This window comes from Dipodomys ordii, unplaced genomic scaffold, assembly GCF_000151885.1.
Source record: "Dipodomys ordii isolate 6190 unplaced genomic scaffold, Dord_2.0 Scaffold2, whole genome shotgun sequence".
NCBI classification, from domain to species: Eukaryota; Metazoa; Chordata; class Mammalia; order Rodentia; family Heteromyidae; genus Dipodomys; species Dipodomys ordii.
Genome location: NW_012267218.1, coordinates 8,316,195 through 8,334,829, shown reverse-complemented (window position 1 = coordinate 8,334,829; position 18,635 = coordinate 8,316,195). Strand labels below are relative to the sequence as shown.

Sequence of the window (18,635 nt, the reverse complement as noted above, 5' to 3'; positions counted from 1 at the left end):
AGCACCACACTTATCTTTAAATCAAGAGATCTGGGAGGCCTCTGTTATTCTTCACCTCCAACAAGTTCTTCTGTAATGCCAGTGCAATGGTACATAGAGCAATCTGTGTAGCAGAAAAATGGTGCTGTGCTGTGCTATGCTGTGTGTGTGTGTGTGTGTGTGTGTGTGTGTGCAAGCGCATGCACGCACACATGTACCAGTCCTGCCTAGGGTTGAACTCTGGGCCTAGGTCTTGTCCCTGAGCTCTTTTGTTCAAGGCTGGCACTCTACCACTTGAGCCACAACTCCATTTTTGAAATAAGAATCTCACAGACTGGTTTTGAATCATGATCCTCAGATCTCAGCCTCCTGAGTAGCTAGGATTACAAGTGTGAGCTATCAGCTCCCTAAAAATTATGCCTTTAAAAATATATATATATGCAGGAGCAAATGCATTTGTGCTTTTCAGGTGAGCTGGCTGAAGTGCAGAGAATTAGGGTGGTATGAGTAAAGCCCTAGATAGGAGACAATATTCAAGAGATGGAACCCAGGTTTCTAATCAGGAGCCCTGAGCCTGGCCCGTCATGCTGCTCACCTGGAAACCATCTTGGGTGTCTAAGCGCATTTGTGCTACTGCTTCAGAGAGCAGCCTTGAAATTGTGGTGATGTCCTAGTATTCTGAGGTCCCATTGTTCCTGGCCTAGTAAAGTAGAGGACTTTGGAAAAGTTGCCCATGGCCGGAGGTGGAGAGCGTACCTCCCAGAAGGCCATGCTGGCTGTCTTCTTGCCCAGGATCAAGTGTGCTTTGTGGGCTGTCCTTGGCAGTGAAAATGGGCCGTATAAATTATCCATTGAAATAATAGAGGCTGTTGCTAGCTGCCAGGAGGTCTCTGATGGTACAGATGACGGACGTCTGTGTAGGAAAACTGTGGGCTGTGCCAAGGGCACCGAAAGAACTCAAAAAAAGGAGGGGACATGGAGGCCATGTGCTCCACTTCTAGATTTTCAATCAGCCAGGACACATGCTCTTATCTGAGGTCAAAGCTGGTGGGCCTTTGGAAAAGCAACAAGGCATTCAGATCTTGGGCAGGAAAAGAAAATAACAATTGGTCCAACCCACAAGTGACTGTTTCAGCCTCCAGGTGTCTGAGGAGGATGTAGGGGTTGAGGTGAACTTTCTCACCCAGCTCCCCTGACAAACACCTGGGGGCACCGAGGCCTCCTTCCCTCACGCTACCCAGCTTCACTGGGCTTCTCCTCTGTGCCTCTTCATGGACCTGATCATTTTTTCCACCCCTCCTCTTGTCTTTACTCTCTCACTGGTCTCTGTGATCCAGACGTTGTCTGGCTTTTCTAAAACAGCACAAGTTGGGATCTGAGTTTGACATGGGTAGGCAGCATAGGGCAGCAAACCATGGAGAGGCAGAGTCATTCAAGAGTGTTACAGTCTTGATCTTGAGTGTCTCCCCTACAAAGACCATGAGCTGCATGGTTGGTCCCCAGTCTAGAGGTGGAGCCTAGTGGAAGGTAATTAGATCATGGCGGGGGGGGGGGGGGGGCGACTATGAAGGAGATGTTGGGCTCTTATGGTCTCTCTCTTTTGCATTGGGCTGCCATGAGGTGACCCAGCTCTTCTGACACACCTCTCCATGATGTACCATTACATGTCCCAAGCATGAAACCAGGAACTAGATAAACCTTTCTTCCTTTTTTTTGGGGGGGTCTGGTCCTAGGGCCTGAACTCTGGGCCTGGGCACTGTCCCTCAGCTCTTCAGCTCAAGGCGAGCGCTCTACCACTTGAGCCACAGCACCACTTCCGGCTTTTTTCTTTTTGCTTATGTGGTGCTGAGGAATCGAACCCAGGGCCTCATGCATGCAAGGCAAGCACTCTACCACTGAGCCACCTTCCCAGCCCCAACCTTTCTTCCTTTTAACTCAATTGTCCTGGGAATTTTGTCACAGTAACAGAAAGCTGACTGATGCAACTATGTGCACATGGCAAAAGACCCAATCTCTGACATCAGAGAAAGGTACATTCCAACAAGTGGCCACACACCCATTTTCATCTTTGTATAGGGCAGAATCTTTCTGAACCACTCTTTTTTTTTTGTTAGGGCTGGGGCTTGAACTAAGGGCCTGGGTGCTACTCTAAGCTCTTTTGGCTCAAAGCTAGCATTCTACCACTTTGAGCCACAGTGCTATTTCTGGCTTTCTGGTAGTTGATTGGAGATAAGATTCTCATGGACTTTCCTGCCCAGGCTGGCTTTGAATCATGATCCTCAGATCTCAGACTCCTGAGTAGCTAGGGTTACAGATGTGAGCTACAAGTGCCTGGCTGGACCACTCTTAGCTGGCATTTCTCTCTGCCTTGTGTTAGAGCTCCTTGTTTATTTTCTGGCCTTCAGTAAATGTTTGTTAATCACGAGGAGACGAAAGTATCATTTTCCCTACAGGTCCATTTTCTTCTCCAATGAACTTGGCTCAATATCGCTTCTCTACCAGATGAAACTTAAGCGTGGCATTGGCTTTTTTTTTTTAAATAATTGGGATATTTCCTTACTCTAACACTTATTTATTGGTTTGGGGAATACATCCTTCTTTCATTTGGAGATTTTCCTGTGGTTGGTAATGACACTTTATACATCTCACATGTAACATTAGCTTCATGGCAGTCTCTCCCAGGGCCTCAAATAATAGTAACTGAACTGACATATGTTGTTGTTTGTTCTCAGTTCTGCTCCGTGCAGCCTCAGGAGACCATGTGCCCCTGTCCCTAGGATACCACCTCCCTCTGTATGATCTGAATTCTGCTTAGTCTGAACCCCACTGGAGACAGAAGGCGAACACAGGGCCTCCAAATGCTACTCGCCTCTCACTGTGCAGGATGCTGGGAGTCTAGTCTTCCTTCTCTTGTAGCCACCGTCTCCAGCCTCCCCTGGGAGACTGGAGGGGCAGTGGTGAGCAGCCATGAGGTTCAAGAAATGTCTTATTTCTTTTCTTTTTTTTAAGTCAAATAAAATCTGGTCCACAGCTGCTATTTGTCAAGGTCTGGGCTAAGCGGCCTCTGTCATTCAGTGAGCTGCTCTCCCACACAGCCATCTGCCACTGCTGTCCAGAGCAACCTGGGCTTGGGTATCGCCCCCGTGCCGCTCACTGTTCTGAAGAGGGCAGATTCTCCATTCTCTGAGAAGTGTGGAGGCTTTGAGGAGGGGGCAAAAGAATTCTCTTCTCCTGAGGCTTGGCCACAGGGTGGCCTGTCCCTGTCCCTACCCCAAGGCCACAGCCTCCCAGTCTCCCCTCAGCCACCTCTCCCTCAGGGCCCTTGTCTTCAGGGAATTCATGGCAACAGGTCTAACTTTTCCCTCGGGGTCTCAGGGCTCTCTGACCTATTCTCAGGGAGCCTCTAGGATGGGTATTTAAATTTGTACAGATATTGAACTTCCTATTAATAAAAACCCTTAAGAATTTATCTGGCTGGGTGTTGGTAGCTCACTGTAATCCTAGCTACTCAGGAGGTTAAGATCTGAGGATCGAGGTTTCAAGCCGGCTGTGGCAAGAAAGTCCATGAGACTCTTAATCTTCAATTAATCACCCAAAAACTGGAAGTAGAGCTTTGGCTCAGGTGGTAGAGTGTTAGCCTTGAGTAAAGCTCAGAGACAGTGCAGACCCTGAGTTCAAGTACCAGGACAAGCATAAAAGATAAAGAAAAAGGAAAGTTACCTGTACTTGAGATAGTCTTAAAAATAAATTATATCCAGAAGAATCTCAGGAAACTGGGCTCACCTATGACTTCTAACTAAACAGAACAGGTGTTTCCTTTGTATTCATATACTGTTTTGTAGAATGGGAACTTCTTTCTACAGCTACTTAAAGATAATAAAAAATTGAAATCTCCATTTATAAAAACAAAACAAACAAAAAACCAGGTGTCTTGATCAAGAGCCTGATAAGAAAAGTTGAAAAATTTTGGGATAATTTGAAAAATTAACTACAGAGGTAGAGGAGCAGAAGTGGGTAGAAAGGGCTAAGAGTTGTAGAAAGGGAGAGAGTGGGGTGCATGTGTGGCTGGGGGGTGGGGAGGAAGTCTGAGGAAAACGTGGCTTCAGTGCTTAGCAGCCACACAGAGAAACCTGTAAGGAAAATGTACCCTAACCCTACCCAGACTCTCCTTCCGTCTGTCCCTTGTCCTGTGGGTGAGCCTCTTTCCTCATTAGCTGAGCGGGATAGAAAGGCAGAGGGAAGCAAGCCTCCTAATGCAGGCCCCGCAACCCAACCCAACCCCAAGGGGCAGGACCTGGGGAAGGTGTGTGGCATGGGAGGTGGATGAGGAAGGAGGATAACAAAGAACTTCCCATGTGCTTGCTCCACACAGGAGTTCCTCTATGAGCTTCTCCTATGTCACAGGCCACGCAGAAGGAGGTATGTGTTCAGAGGAGTCCAGACAACTGTCAGGAAGGATGAAGGAGTGAGGGATCCTGGGGGTGGGGAGAGGTGGCTTTGAGCTGGACTCTGGGTGGAGTGGCTCTTACCTGAAATGCCCACAGAGGAGGGGTGGGCAGCCTTCCAAAATCTTAGGATGTGAATGTTATGTGTGTCCCCAGGAAGAGTAGGAAGGCAGGAGACAGGTAGGAGGAGGAAGGGAGGGAGGAAGGCAGGGAGCGGGGAGCTGGAAGGCTTTGCCAGTTCAGACAGGATTGGTTGGAGGAGGAAGTCACTCTCTCTCCTCTGTCCCCTGACTTTGACAAGCTAGCTGTGTTTATTCAGCTTCCTAGGAGAAGGAGAGAAGGAGGAGGCCTTTCAGGTCCTGAGCACCCAGAGGCCATGATTATTGAGCTCCTTGTGTGTGTATATTCATGTGGGATGGTGGGAGTGGGAAGGTGGGGGGTAGAGGGGGTATGATATCCGTGTCCTCTAGTTGACACCACAGCCTGGAAAGGCATGTCAGTGCTGGGGTTTGAACTCAGAGCGTTGCACTCTTGCTTAGCTTTTTCTGATCATGGCTGGTGCTCTATCACTTGAGCCATACCTCCTCCATTTCCAGCTTTAAAAAAAAAATGGTTAATTGGAGATGGGAGTGTCTTGGTTTTGTCTGCCTGGGCTGGCTTCAGACTATGATCCTTAGATCTCAGCTTCCCAAGTAGCTAGGATTACAAGGTGTAAGTTACCAGCATCTGGCTTGTCTATTTATTTTTTGTTGATCATGGGGCTTGAACTCTGGGCCTAGGCACTGTCCCTCAGCTCTTCAGCTCTACCACTTGAGCCACAGCACCACTTCTGGCTTTTTCTGCTTATGTGGTGCTGAGGAATTGAAACCAGGGCTTCATGCATGCAAGGCAAGCACTCTACCACTGGGCTACCTTCCCAACCCCCATCGATTTTCTTTTTGATTTAATTTTTTTCTTTTGTGCTATTCCTGGGGCTTGAATTCAGGGCCTGGGCTCTACTATCATTCTACCACTTAAGCCATAGCTCCATTTCCAGCTTTTTTTGTGTGCTGGTTAATTGGAGAAAAGAGTCTCACAGACTTCCCTGCTCAGACTGGCTTGGAACTGTGATCCTAAGATCTCAACCTCCTGAGTAAGTAGGATTAGCATGAGCCACTGATGCTCTTCCTGCTCTTCCTTCTCTTCTTTCCTTCTTCCTCTTCCTCTTCTCCTTCTTCTCCTCCTTTTCTTCCTTCTCTTCCTCCTCTCCTCCTTCTTTTTTAATATATGAAGAAACTGAGGCTCAGAGTGGTTAGATAACTTGCCCAAGAACACACAGGTAAGAAAAGTGTCTTAAGGGGAGACTTAATTTCCTTATAGATGGACAATTTTTGTCAGTCATACCTCAAGAAAGCCGAGTTATCTCAGGATCATTTGCTTCCCTCAGAGAAGAGATTTCCAAAACACCTGCCAACAGCTGGGAAAGAAATCACCTCCAGTCAGACTTTCTGGGTTCCAGGGTGACTGTAGGTTTGGAGAGATGGTAGTGGCCAACAGACTCATGGACTCCAGATTCTGGGACAAAGCATACAGGGTGACAGAGCTATGATGAGGAAAACTTGTGGCCCTCTTGTTTTTGGGCCAGGAGAAGGCCACCACCGTCTTACAGGCTTTGTGCCCCTAGTGCAAGGTGGAATTAAGTCCTAGGTCCATGCTTGACCAGAGGACCACAAGGCACTTGAAGGGCAGACAAGACATCGGATGATAGGCTAGTTCAAACGAGGCCACTGGAAGGCCTGTGAATTGTCATAGACGAATTGTGTCTCCCTCCTCTGTCCTGTTGGATCTCGGTTCTTCCTGGACCCCTCATGAACCTCACATCTGACCCCTGTGTCCTGTGTGTGGGATTTCTAGGTTCCTGGCTTTAGACTTAAACTCTTGTCTGTGATCCCTCAAAGATGGTAGGGAGGGTGATCTTGGATAGCTGTGACATGTGTTACCATGGTCCCAATGCCCAGCATTAAATGGTTATTTCTCTGGCAGGCCCTCCTTCAGAACGTAGGCACTCCTGTCTATACTACCCACCATGTCACTATTAGTATATACTGAATGAATGAATGAATGAATGAATGATTCCAATCTCACTCAGAGCCACATCTCCTGCCTGCCCCAAACCAAAGCAGTACATCATGGTTTCGGTTACCCAAAACTCAGGAGATTATTTTTCAGTAAATGATACTACTTTTGCCTGTTGCTAGAGAATTATAAGTTCTCATTGTTCAAATTATTGTTCCCAGTAATTATTGTGGTGACACAGGGAGAGGAACAGAGCTGCCCCCTCTTATGAAACAGTGAGTGGTGTGAGTCAGGAATGAGCCTTGGCGGGTGTTGTGGTGAAGCATGTGGCAACGGACTGCCTCTGGCTCTGTTTGCTTAGACCAGCACCAAGACAGCTGAACTCGCAGATCTCTGTGGGGCTGGTTGAGAAACCATAGAGGAGTTCAGACCCCAGTTTGGCCCATTGCATCTTGAATGGAAGCTAATCTGACATAATCCTTGCTTCTGGGTGCTTTGAGGTTTTAGGGTGGTGGCAGCATCTATTTATAAGCTGTCTCCACATATAAATGAGCAGAAGCCTGGCTTCATTTCTCTGTTCTGCACCCTCTTGATGCACCCTCATGGAAATAGCCTGTCTCTCTGAGTTGTACCCAATGTGATAGTTGGAGCATACCTCAGGCCATACCTCTCTCTTTTCTGCTCTGTTCTTTAAACATTTCTTCTGTTTTTCCTTCCTTTTGTATTAGAGCATCATCAACTTCTTACTAAGTGCCAGACACATTGGGAGATGTTAAAAAAAAGACAGAGTCATTCATCATGGTGCCAAAATCCTACTCACAGGACACACAGTGCCTTGGTCTCTGGGGGTGACTTTTATTAGAGATTTACGGGCAAAGGAGAGACCTTCCCTCTCAGCAATGCAAACAGCTCCATACTGGATATTACACATCACTCTCCTTTTTAAAAGTCTTGGTACCCTCATGTCTTGGGCATCTCCCTTTCCCCTTTGCCACAGAGTGGGAGAATTTCCTTGCAGCAACCTTGGGATGACTGGAGAGCCACCGAGTCAGCGAGGCTTCCTTCCCTATTCCTCCTGGACTGCCTAATGCAAAAGGGCAGATGTTATGGAGATTCAGTTTACCCATGGGTATAAAATCTTATGCTCTTTCTCCTCCCTCCTCCCCACCGGCCCTTGTCCTAGTCCCTTGGGAATCATTTCTCAGTAACTATAATACATTTGGAAAAAAATACATTTGGGTTTTATTGTAGGAAACTATACTTTTTGGATTTTGGATTGTTCCCCCTAGTATGTGGAATATTTGGATATCTGTAAGGTATATTAGTGATATGATGAAAGTCTAAACAAAAAAATAACATACCTTCTAAACATAAACTGGAGGTAATTTTGTGCAATATTTTAAATCATTTCGTTTCTGCAGTAAAGTTGCATGGTGTGGCATTTTTGGCTTTGTTATGTCAGTTCTAAGTCTCAGAGTTTGGAGTATCTCAAGTTTTATCCAGATGTTTGGATTAGGGATGTTCCACCTGTAATTAGTAATAATATGTAATTAATAATATTATGCAATTAAAAACAGCAAGGCTGAGCACTGGTGGCTCATGCCTGTAATCCTAGCTACTCAGGGGGCTGAGATCTGAGGATCACGGCTCAAAGCCAGCCCAGGCAGGAAAGTCTGTGAGACTCTTATCTCCAATAAAACACTGGAAAACCGGAAGTGGTGCTGTGGCTCAAGTGGTAGAGCACTCGCCTTGAGCTGAAGAGCAAAGGGACAGCACCCAAGCCCAGAGTTCAAACCCACGACCGACCAAAGAAAAAGCAACAATATTAACCGTTAGAATAGTTCTGCTAAAGGATGTACCTTTATTTACTTATTTTGTTTTGGACTGCCTCATTCAATTTCCAGTGACTCTATGAGTTAGACCCTTAGTACTACTCCACTCCTTTAAAATAGTTTATTTGCGATCTGAGGATCACAGTCTAAAGCCAGCCCTTGGTGGAAAGTCTGTGACTCTTATCTCTAGTTAACCACCAGAAAACTGGAAGTGGAGCTGTGTCTGAAAGTGGTAGAGCATTGGCCTTGAGTAGAAAAGCTCAGGGACAGGGCCCAGGCCTGAATTCAAGACTCATAACTGAAAAAATTATATAAGAAAAGAAAAGAAAAAAAATCTAATTTGTTTGAAGGGCTGGGACATTTCACAAATGGATAAGACAAGAAAAATGAGCTCTTTGGCTACAGTCTCTGCTTTCTGTCCTGTGGCCTCAGGATCCAGCATCATGCTGGGTATCAGGACTGGCTACCTAATTTTCTAGGCAGCTCCTGGCACAAAAAGCAGTATCACTGAATCACTAAAGTAGAAAGTATTTCTCCTTTGTCCCACTGCCTCTCTTTTGGCCTATGCACTTTTGTTTTATGTTACAATAAGAAATGTAAAAATGGAAACGGTTAGCATGAGTTTTAGTATACATTTTTATGCTGTGCAACACCAGCTTGAAACACAGTTCATTTAATTCATTTGTGGAATCCCAGAAATGACACAATGCATAGCTTGTACACAATTATGTACACAGAATTAAATAGCCAGGTTAGGCTTCAACCAGGAGCAGACAGGCTCATGAAATTACACAATTTTGTACCATGTACATGCATGTGCATTTTTTTTTCCAGTCCAGAGGAAACACTGTAGAAACCAAACCTGTCCGTTTTTTCCTTCCCTTCTATACATAGCTGCTTTCTACCTCTTAGCTTCCTCACTGTGGAAAGTAAAGGTGTGCTGGGTGTCTGTCCTTTCCTTTTCCTTCCCTGCTGTCCTCTTGGGTGTGAGCAAATCAATGCATGGAAGTGACAAGAGCAGGAAGCATCTGGTGGGATCCTTGGCTGTGGATGTCTGATAGAACATCATGGTCTTCTTTCTGTGACTGAAGAAAGTCTTAGTATGAAAGGGGCAGTGTGGCCTCTGGGTGGAGCACATTGATCTTGGGTTCCTTTTCAGCTTCCCTGGCTTTTTAGTGGTGAACTAGAGATAAGCGTCTCATGGAGCCAGGCCCTGGTGGCTCACGCCTGTAATCCCAGCTACTCAGGAGGCTGAGATCTGAGGATCAACACCAACCTCGGCAGGAAAGTCCCCAGGGCTCATCTCTAATTAGCCACCTAAACATTGGAGTGGGGACTCTATTGCCAAACCATATCAGAGTCTTACTTCTAGTTTATCTTTTTTCCCCTAAATCTAGCTCATTGTTTATTAAAAAGAATCAAGAGCAAGAGATCTATGTTCAATCTATTCATTTGATCACCATTTATCAAGTACTTAGGGTTTGCCAAGCACCATGTTAAATCCTAGAACTGTGCAGGGAGACTCAGCTAAGTACTTATACTCTAGAAGCTCACAGTCTCTTCTGACATGGGGTAGGATGGGCAGAGAGTCCTCTATCACCTGGTGCCCTGTAAAATGACCATTTATATCCAAGGCCCTCTGATGTTGAAGGAGGTCTTTTACCCCACAGAGGTTGTTGTAGCTATGATCACCATGGTAACTGACTAAATGGAGCTGCAGCTCGGCTGTGCGGGCCCAGCTGTGAAGACGACCGCCTCTTCTATTTGCTAAGTGCAAAGCATTTCCGTGGATGTGAGATTTGGCTGGAGGAGAGCAAGCAGATGGAAAAATGAGCAGGATAGTAGAACCATGGTGGGTTCAAAAAGACGATAAACTAAAAACCTAGTGTTTATTGGACCTGCCTGGTATGTCAGACACTGGAATGTATTTGTGGCTTCCTCTTGTCTGATGCTCATAATGATGACTGTTCTCTTGAGGGGACTGGGGTTCATGTCAGCTGCCTAAAATTTATCCTCTTTGATCTCAACGTTGGTGTCCTGGCTGCCAGATGACAATGGTTCTGAAATGCAGGTATAGTGTATTTGAGGTGAGGTAGGCAGATGGCTAACATGCCGATTCCTAGGCCTGGCTGAATTACAAATGTGTGTATTTGGGGCCCTGAAAATCAGGACATGAACGATGCCAATGGAGGGAACCTGAGTTGAGCGAGGACTAGAGAGGGGCAGTGACATAGTGCCCTGCCCCAGAGCTACTAGTTAGGACTGCTATGCCAGCTCAGTGCACTAGGTGGGCACCGTGGAGTTTTTGCAGGGAACCAGAACAGGAAATGGTGGGTCCAACCATGTAATGCCGTCCTGCATGTATTACAACCTCCCTCCACCTGGAGCTCCAACTGAGAGGAAAGAAAAGAGAAAAAATCTCTAACAGGTGCTTATTATATATGTATGTATGTGTGTATATATATGTATATATAAATATATTTTTATATATATAAATTTTTCCCCTAGCATTTCTGTCTGCAAGGCCAACCCACTTACAAGCCCGGTCACCAGGGCAACCATCACCCCCACCTTGACAGCTCCTTGCACCCACATCCAGGGCCCAGAGACCCAGCCCTATAATCAGCCTCCTGCTGCCTCTGCAGGCAGCCAGCCAGCAGAGACAGTCAGGGGCCCATCTCCCCTCTTTATTCTATAGACACCCCCTCTCCACGTTCATGCTCACACTCACGTACTGCAGTCTGCTTCCCAGGAGACAAAGGCTCTGAGCTTCTCACTATCTCTGGAGGGAGCTACTTACTCTTGAGGGGAGGCATAACCTGACCCAGGGCCCACACACAAGAAAACACCCCCTCCCAGAGAAGGAGGTTGGGGGCAGGCAATGCCTTCTCCCCCTACAGAGTCAGCGGAAGGAGTGGTTCGATTTGGAGAAGAGTGTGCAAAGTGACAAGCAGAGAGGAGGGTGGGCAGCCACCAAAGAGGAGAGGGAGTGTGTGAAGCTGAGTGCCCACTGCCAGTGGCTAATGAAGCAGCTCCCTTTGCCAGCTGGGTCCTCAGGCTCCCTGTAGAGGAGAGCAGAGCCCTTAACCGTGGCCAAGGCCACCTGGAGTACATGCCTGGTGGGTAACGGATAAGTTCCCTCTTCAAGGTCCTTGCTAGAACAGTGTCTTGAGGTCAAGCTATGGTTGGGTCTAGCATTCCCTGTTACTTTACTTACTCAGGAGGCTGAGATCTGAGAATTACAGGCTGAAGCCAGCCTGGACAGGAAGGTCAATGTGACTCTCATCTCCAATTAAGCAGCAAAAAGCCAGAAGTAGAGCTGTGGTTCAAGGGGTACAATGCTAGCCTTGAAGAAAAAAATCTAAGGGACAGTGTGAGGCACTGAGTACTAATGCACAGGTATGTGAACACACAGGCATGCATGCAAACACACACACACACACACACACACACACACACACACACTCTCACACACACAACCTGCCACAGGAGAAGTTCTGTCTAGCTTCCAGCTCTCAGGTAGCCCGCCCAAGTGTTCACCTGAGTCTCAACCATCAGCACCCATCAGTGCTTCTAGCCAGCTCCATCTCTGTCCCCACTGCTCTTACAGTTTCCTTCACTTATGCTCTCTCCTCTAGGCTAGCTGGTCCTCTCCTGGACTCACCAGACCCCAAGGAAAAGGATTGAGTCTTACTTATCCTTCTTCCTCAGTTCCCCGAAGCCTGGGGCCAACTCCTTCAGGATGCTCAGGCACCCACTTCCTGAATGGGAAAAAGTGTTCTCCCTGAGGACTGGGGATCTGGCTCTTTCAAGGACTAGCTGAAACCATTAAACTGCAGGTGGCAGGTGTTATTACCCAGGGGGCTAATTCTAGCCTGGGAGGCAGAGGCATGAGGAAACCTATGTGCTTAGGCCTGGAGATTCTGTATGTGGCTTGTCCAGAGGTGCCCAGGAATGAAGTGTGGCTAGCTTGGCTGCAGGGTATACCCAAATCCACTTTTCACCCTGCCCTGCCTCACTTCCTTCTCCCCCACTCTGCTGCCCCGTGATGTGTCCTCCAGTGAAGCACTGGGACCCCAGTTTTGCTTTAGGTTGTTTTCTAGAGAACCAGGGTGAAGTTGTCAGTCAGCTTTAAATAGAATCCTTGCTCTATATTATCTAGCCAGATCCCCTCATTTGACAGAGGGAGCTGAGGCCCACAGAGGTGAAATGATTTGTCCCAAGTGTTTGGCTGGTCAGTGGAGAAGCTGCACTTGTTCATTACTGAAACCCAGCATTAACAAGCATTTACTGCTTCCCAGGCATTGCTCGATGTACTGCAAATGCAGTAGTGAATACAATGGACAAAAATCCCTGCCTTTATGAAGCCCGGCACTCTGGTGGAGGGCTGGAATATAAACCACGATCAAGATGAAAAAGTAAAATTTCTGATTGTCAGTCAGGCTGATCATCACAGGCCTTGGAGATGATGGGTGTCACGAATTTAAGTCGAAGGTTAAATCTCCCAAGCCTCACTGTGCCTGCTTTTAGAGAGCCCTTGAAAGGCGATTAGGTTTGACTGGCTCTCATTGAAACTGACTAGCGTCCTTGTAAGAAGAGGAAATGTGGACACACTGATAGGAATGGCTGCTCTCAGAACAAGGTCTTGTGACTCTGAAGGTGGCTATTTGTACACTGCAAGGACAAACTTCAGACAGACTAAACCTGTGGATGCCTTAATTTCGGACTTCCAGTTTCCCCTACTCTGAGAAAATACATGTCTGTTGTTTAAACCACCCAGCCTGTGGTGTTTTGTGATGGCGGCTCTTACAAATGAATACAGTGGGATTTGAATTTCCTAAAAGGCATCCTGAGTTGATTTTATCAAGAAAGTGACATTTGCATTAAGTCCCAAAGGAGTTGATGCAAGGGTATTATTTAAAAATCCAAGGGAAGAGCTTTCCATGCTGTGGCCAGCAGGGTCCACGGCTCAGACTAAGATCCCAGCTTGGGTGCTGAAGGAAGAGCAAGCAGGCTAGACAGAATGAAGAAGGCAGAGAGAGCAAGGAAGTGAACATGAGGATGTGAGGTGAGACAAGTGAGCGAGAGAGGAAGGAGGTTCTCTTTGCATGACTTGGAGAAGGAAGGATTTTACTCCAAGGGGCCTTGGGTAACATTTGAAGACATGGTCATAACAGGGTGTGTATATGTGGGGGGAGGGGGCGTCTGAGAAGAATGTCACTGGTCTCTAGTCGAGATCAGGGGTACTGCTACACATTCTACATGGCACAGGATGGCATTTCCTCTTCCTCCCCAACAATTACTGGCCCACAATGGCCAATATACCAAGGAAAGAGCATTAGGTGGGTGTAGGTTCCATCTGTCCAGTTACATAAGCCAACAAATTCTGGACTCATCCTTAATGCCTCTCTCTTTCTGACCTCTCCCCTCTCATCCATCCTCCACAACTCTGAATCTGGGCTATAAGTCTCATCCAAGATACTGTCATTGCCCACTGGGTCCCTGTTCTGTAGCCTTACAATCTTTTTTTTTTTTTAAGTGAGAATGGATAGGCAATGTGGCAGGAACATAAATCATGAAGTGTCAGTGGCTTAACATAGTGGAGGGCAATTTATACAAAAGCAGAGGAGGACTCTCCAAATTCCCTGCCTCTTTACTAGAGCAGTTATGGGCATTCTGTATTTACCTGTTACTTTTCATGTACTCCTTGATGGGAGGGGCCGTACCTCTTTCGCTTACCATGTCCCCGTATCCCTAGTATACTAGTAGAATTTTGGAACTGTGACAAAATACCCAAGATAACATAATCAAGAAAGGATTTATTCATTTATTTAAAGAAATTCTTGGGTCTTAAACTCAGGGCCTGGACCTGTTCCGAGCTTCTGTGTTCAAGGCTAGTATTCTACCACTTGAGTCACAGCTCTACTTCTGGCTTTTTGCTGAACAGAGATAAGAAACTCACGACTTTCCTGCCCAGACTGGTTTTGAACCATGATCCTCGGATCTCAACCTCCAGAATAGTTAGGATTACAAGTCTGAGCCATTCTTGCTTGGCTGTATATTTAATTTTACAAGTTAATGCCAATTGTTTTTCCAAAGTGGTTGTACCCATTTGCATTCCCACTAATAATATGTGAGAAGACCTCCTTCTTGCCATCTGAAAACATCTGGGAAACACTAAACAGGGCCAGATCTTTACATTTTTGTTTGTCCAGTAGGTGTATAAATTTACGTATCCTATTTTGTTAATGAAGGGCAAGCTCAACTAGTAATAGTTCATTAATTATTGCTGAAGAACTGATGTTGAGCTTTTCATAGTTGTATAGCCGATTCTTTTGTAAAGTGTTTATATACACACACATGTCCCATTTTCCTACTTAGTTGTCTTCTCACTGACTTTTTTAAAAAGAATTCTTGCTTTTTAACAGTAATTATTTTATGACTAATTTTGTTGTAAATGTATTTTCCAGGTCTATGGTTTGACTTTTCAAGCTCTTATAGCTATAAATTCTTAAAGTAGTTAGAAATATTATAAATTCTTAGTTACATTCATCAGTCTTTTACTTCAGAGCTTAAAAGTTTTCTTTTTAAGGAAAATTTCCATTGTAATATATCATACATTAGTCTATTTTTCTCTCAAATTTCCATGTGTTTATATTTCAGGGTTTTTTTTTTCACCTGAAATTAGCTTTTTGTGTCAGGCCTAAGGTAGAAATCAAATTTGAATTCTTTTTCTCATGTACATACTGGCATTCCTTTCCTTTTGCTGTAGTAACAAATTACTACCAACTTGATGGCTTTAAAATAACACAAATTTATTACCTTACAAATCTGGGAGTTAGAAGTCAGAATTTTATTGTGTGTATGTGCTGGTCCAGGGGCTTGAATTCAGGGCCTGGGTACTGTTCCTGAGCTTGTTTTGCTCAAAGGTAGCAATCTACCACTTGAGCTCCACTTTCAGCTTTTTTTGGCAGTTAATTAGAGATGAGCATCCCACAGACACTGGACTGGCTTCAAACTGCGATCCTTAGATCTCTGCTGCCTGAGTAGGTAGGATTACAGGGAGAGCCACTGATGCTCAGCTATGAAATTGTGTTTGCTGGGCTAAGTTCCAGGTGTCAGTATGGCTCTACTCCCTTCTAAGGGAGAATTCTAAGGAAGAATTTTCAAACTTTTGAAACTTCTTTTTCCAACTTTTAAAGGCTGACAACTTGAAAGCCTGCTTTGGTCTTTACTCCCTTCTAAAACTGGGATCAGAAAATCAGATTTTATCTGTGGAGCTCATGCTTAACCATTTTTGCTTTGAACTTCAAAGGCAACATTGAAAGAAAAGAATTAAGAATAGAGAAGATCTACTCTTAGATAATAGTACAAACATTAGTCCTCCTTATCCACAGGAGATATTTCAAGACTCCTTAAAACCTCAGACTATGCCCCCCCCATACGTACATACTTGTGATAGTTTAATTTATAAATTAGATACTATAAGAGATTAATAATTAATGATAAAATAATAACTATATTAAGTAAAAATAAGAATAACCTTACATGACCAGTGGATGGGTACTATATACGGCATGAAGATATTCATGTATCATGTAAACTGGGCATGGGGAGGTTTACATCTGGCCCCATAGGGGAACAGGACATGAGATATCATGAGAAGTGAAAGTTTAGAGATGATGATGATGATGATGATGATTGTGTTAGTCCTGGGGCTTGAACTCAGGGCCTGGGTGCTGTCCCTGACCTATTTTGCTCAAGGTTAGCACTCTACCGCTTGTTTCACAGTTCCACTTCTGCCTTTCTTTTTCTTTTGGTAGTTAATTGGAGATAAGAATCCCATGCACTTTCCTCCCCAGGCTAGCTTTGAACTGTGGTCTTCAGATCTTGGCCTCCTGAGTAGCTAGGATTACGGGCATAAGCCACCGGTGTCTGACAGTAATAATTTATTTCTGGAATTTTTCATTTAGGGTTTTTTTTTGAAAGAATATGATTGTTTGTGGATAACTGAAACTACAGAATGTAAAAGTACAGGTAAGAGGGGGCTTCTATGTAACTAAGCCATAGTAATACAATCGGCACAGAACTGGCACAATAACAGCTACACCAATAAAGCAGCAATGAGAGCCCAGAAAGAGACATGTGTACGTACAGGGACTTGGCGCATGCCAGAGATGCTATCACACATTGGTGGAGAAGAAATGGGTTGTTAAGTTGGTGCTTCTGGAAAACAGGCTCACTGTGTAGAGAAAATAATATCATAGTTGTACTAGTACTCTGTATGGAAATGAGCTCCAGCTGACTTAAAACCTAAGTGTAAAAGGTGAAAATATAGCTAGAGAAAAATGTGACTATGTGAACCAAGAATCCTAAATAGGACCCAAAAGAACACACACCACAAGGCCAAAATTTGGTGCATTTGTCACTACCTGAATTAAGTATTTCTTATTCATTGTAGGTGAGCAACAACTAAGCTATCAGGACACATAAAATAGGAAGCAATACTTGTGATGTCCAAAGCTAACAGACGATTCATATTTAGAATGTATAAGAAATTCTTCCAATTCACTCTGCAAAATAGTAGAAAATCCAGCAGAAAAAGAAGTAAAGGATGTAACTAGATAAATCACAAAGCAGGAAAAATTCAGTGCCTGTGTACATGGAAAAATAGTAAACACACCAATCATCAAGAGGATACAAATGAAAATTTCAATGCAATCCTACTTTACTAATTAATATAAATTAGCACATCGGATAATATCAGACATTAGCATATAAATGAGGAGCTGGGACTCTTGTCCTCTTCATGTGCCACTGGTAGGAAGGTAACCTGGCAGACATCATCATGGCAGGTGGTGCGATTGAAAGTAAGCCCAGTAGACTGCATGACCCAGCAGTTTCATTTCTTCTTTATGGTCTGTGAGGGACAGGCCTAATAACTGACCAGTGGCACTTAACTTCATTTTTGAGGAATTGATTAGCACAATGTGTATTGCCAGGACTTAATGAAGCCTTGGTGTATAAAAAGTGGTTCACGTCTCCCCCCCCATTTTTAATTAACATCAATTAGTTGTATTAAGAGGGTTTCATTTTGACATGAACATATATGCAGACGCTATACCTTGATCATCTCGAAGGGCTAGGTCTTGATGGTCTGTGGTGCTATCTAGAAATGGTGGGACCTTTAGGAGGTGGGGCTTTCTGGGAGGCTTTTAAGTGACTGGCAGAATGCCCTTGAAGAAGTCCTGGGACCTTTAGGAGGTGGGGCTTTCCGGGAGGCTTTTAAGTGATTGGGAGAATGCCCTTGAAGAAGTCCTGGGACCTTACCTGCTCTTCCTATGCCCTCTGCTCTCTTGTGGCCATTAATGAAGAGTCTCCATCTGTCACAGTTCCTTCTGTCCTAACAGACTGTTTCCAAGGTTGAGAGCAATTAGGCCAGATGACCAAGGACAGAAATAGTGATCCCAAATAAAGATTTCTCCAAGTCGTTTCTTTCAGACATTTTGTCACAGCGACAGAAAGAGGATCTCTCGGATATATTATGTTGAACAAACAGGAAACAGAATGAATTCTTACCACAATGCCATTTACAATTTGCATTTATATACAAAAAGACACATCAACCAAAGACATTATGATCTTTAGAGACACATGCAGGCAATGTGACATATCTTACACATATGGGGACAGAGAACTAGGAGTGTGGAGAGGATTGAGTGGGAAACCAAACTCATGAGGTCCCCAACTGGCTTCAGCCTCCTTCCCCCTGCCTCCTACTTGTGACTGACCCACGTGTGTGCAACTCAGGTGGGCTTCCCCGGGAGCAGGGCCGCTCCCTCCCTCCAACCCACCCTGCCAGGTACCACTTTCCCATCCCTAGGCGCTTCTCGGACAACCAGCCACAGCCAAGCACGTCCAGGCTTCACCTCGAAGGCTGACTTCATTTCTCGGCTAAAGGGGACGCTGCCTCTCCCCAAACGTCGGTCCCTCTGTCTGGGACCACATCACATTCCCATATCCCTGTCCCCCATTACCTGGCCTGTACACACCCCGTCCCGACTGCTTGGTTTATCAGGGCACGCACCCCTACCCCAGGGGTAGGGCTGAGGGGGGCGTCTGCGTGCTCAGCCCTTGGGGGAAGAATGGAAAGTTATTCTCTCTGGTGAGGAAGACCCCCACCCACCTCCCTTTCTCCCGCTTCCCTCTCATTGGCTCAGTCTCGTCGCGCCCAGCTCCCGCCCCCTCCTCCCACACCCTTCTTCCCCTCCAGGCCTCCCCCACCCCTGACGGGCTGTGCGCAGGCGCCACGGGGCTCACGCGG

The 18,635-nt window shown here is 45.5% G+C and overlaps 1 protein-coding gene across 1 annotated transcript in view; it reads left to right on the top strand.

The window, feature by feature from the left end:
* The first annotated feature begins 712 nt into the window (after nucleotides 1-712).
* Ppp4r4 (protein phosphatase 4, regulatory subunit 4) overlaps nucleotides 713-18,635 on the top strand; it is a 93,658-nt gene continuing 75,735 nt past the window's right edge. Inside the window, exons 1-3 of the mRNA XM_013013249.1 lie at nucleotides 713-907; nucleotides 3,075-3,191; nucleotides 4,384-4,398. Coding sequence (XP_012868703.1) covers nucleotides 713-907; nucleotides 3,075-3,191; nucleotides 4,384-4,398 — 327 coding nt within the window. The remainder of the gene's footprint in view (nucleotides 908-3,074; nucleotides 3,192-4,383; nucleotides 4,399-18,635) is intronic.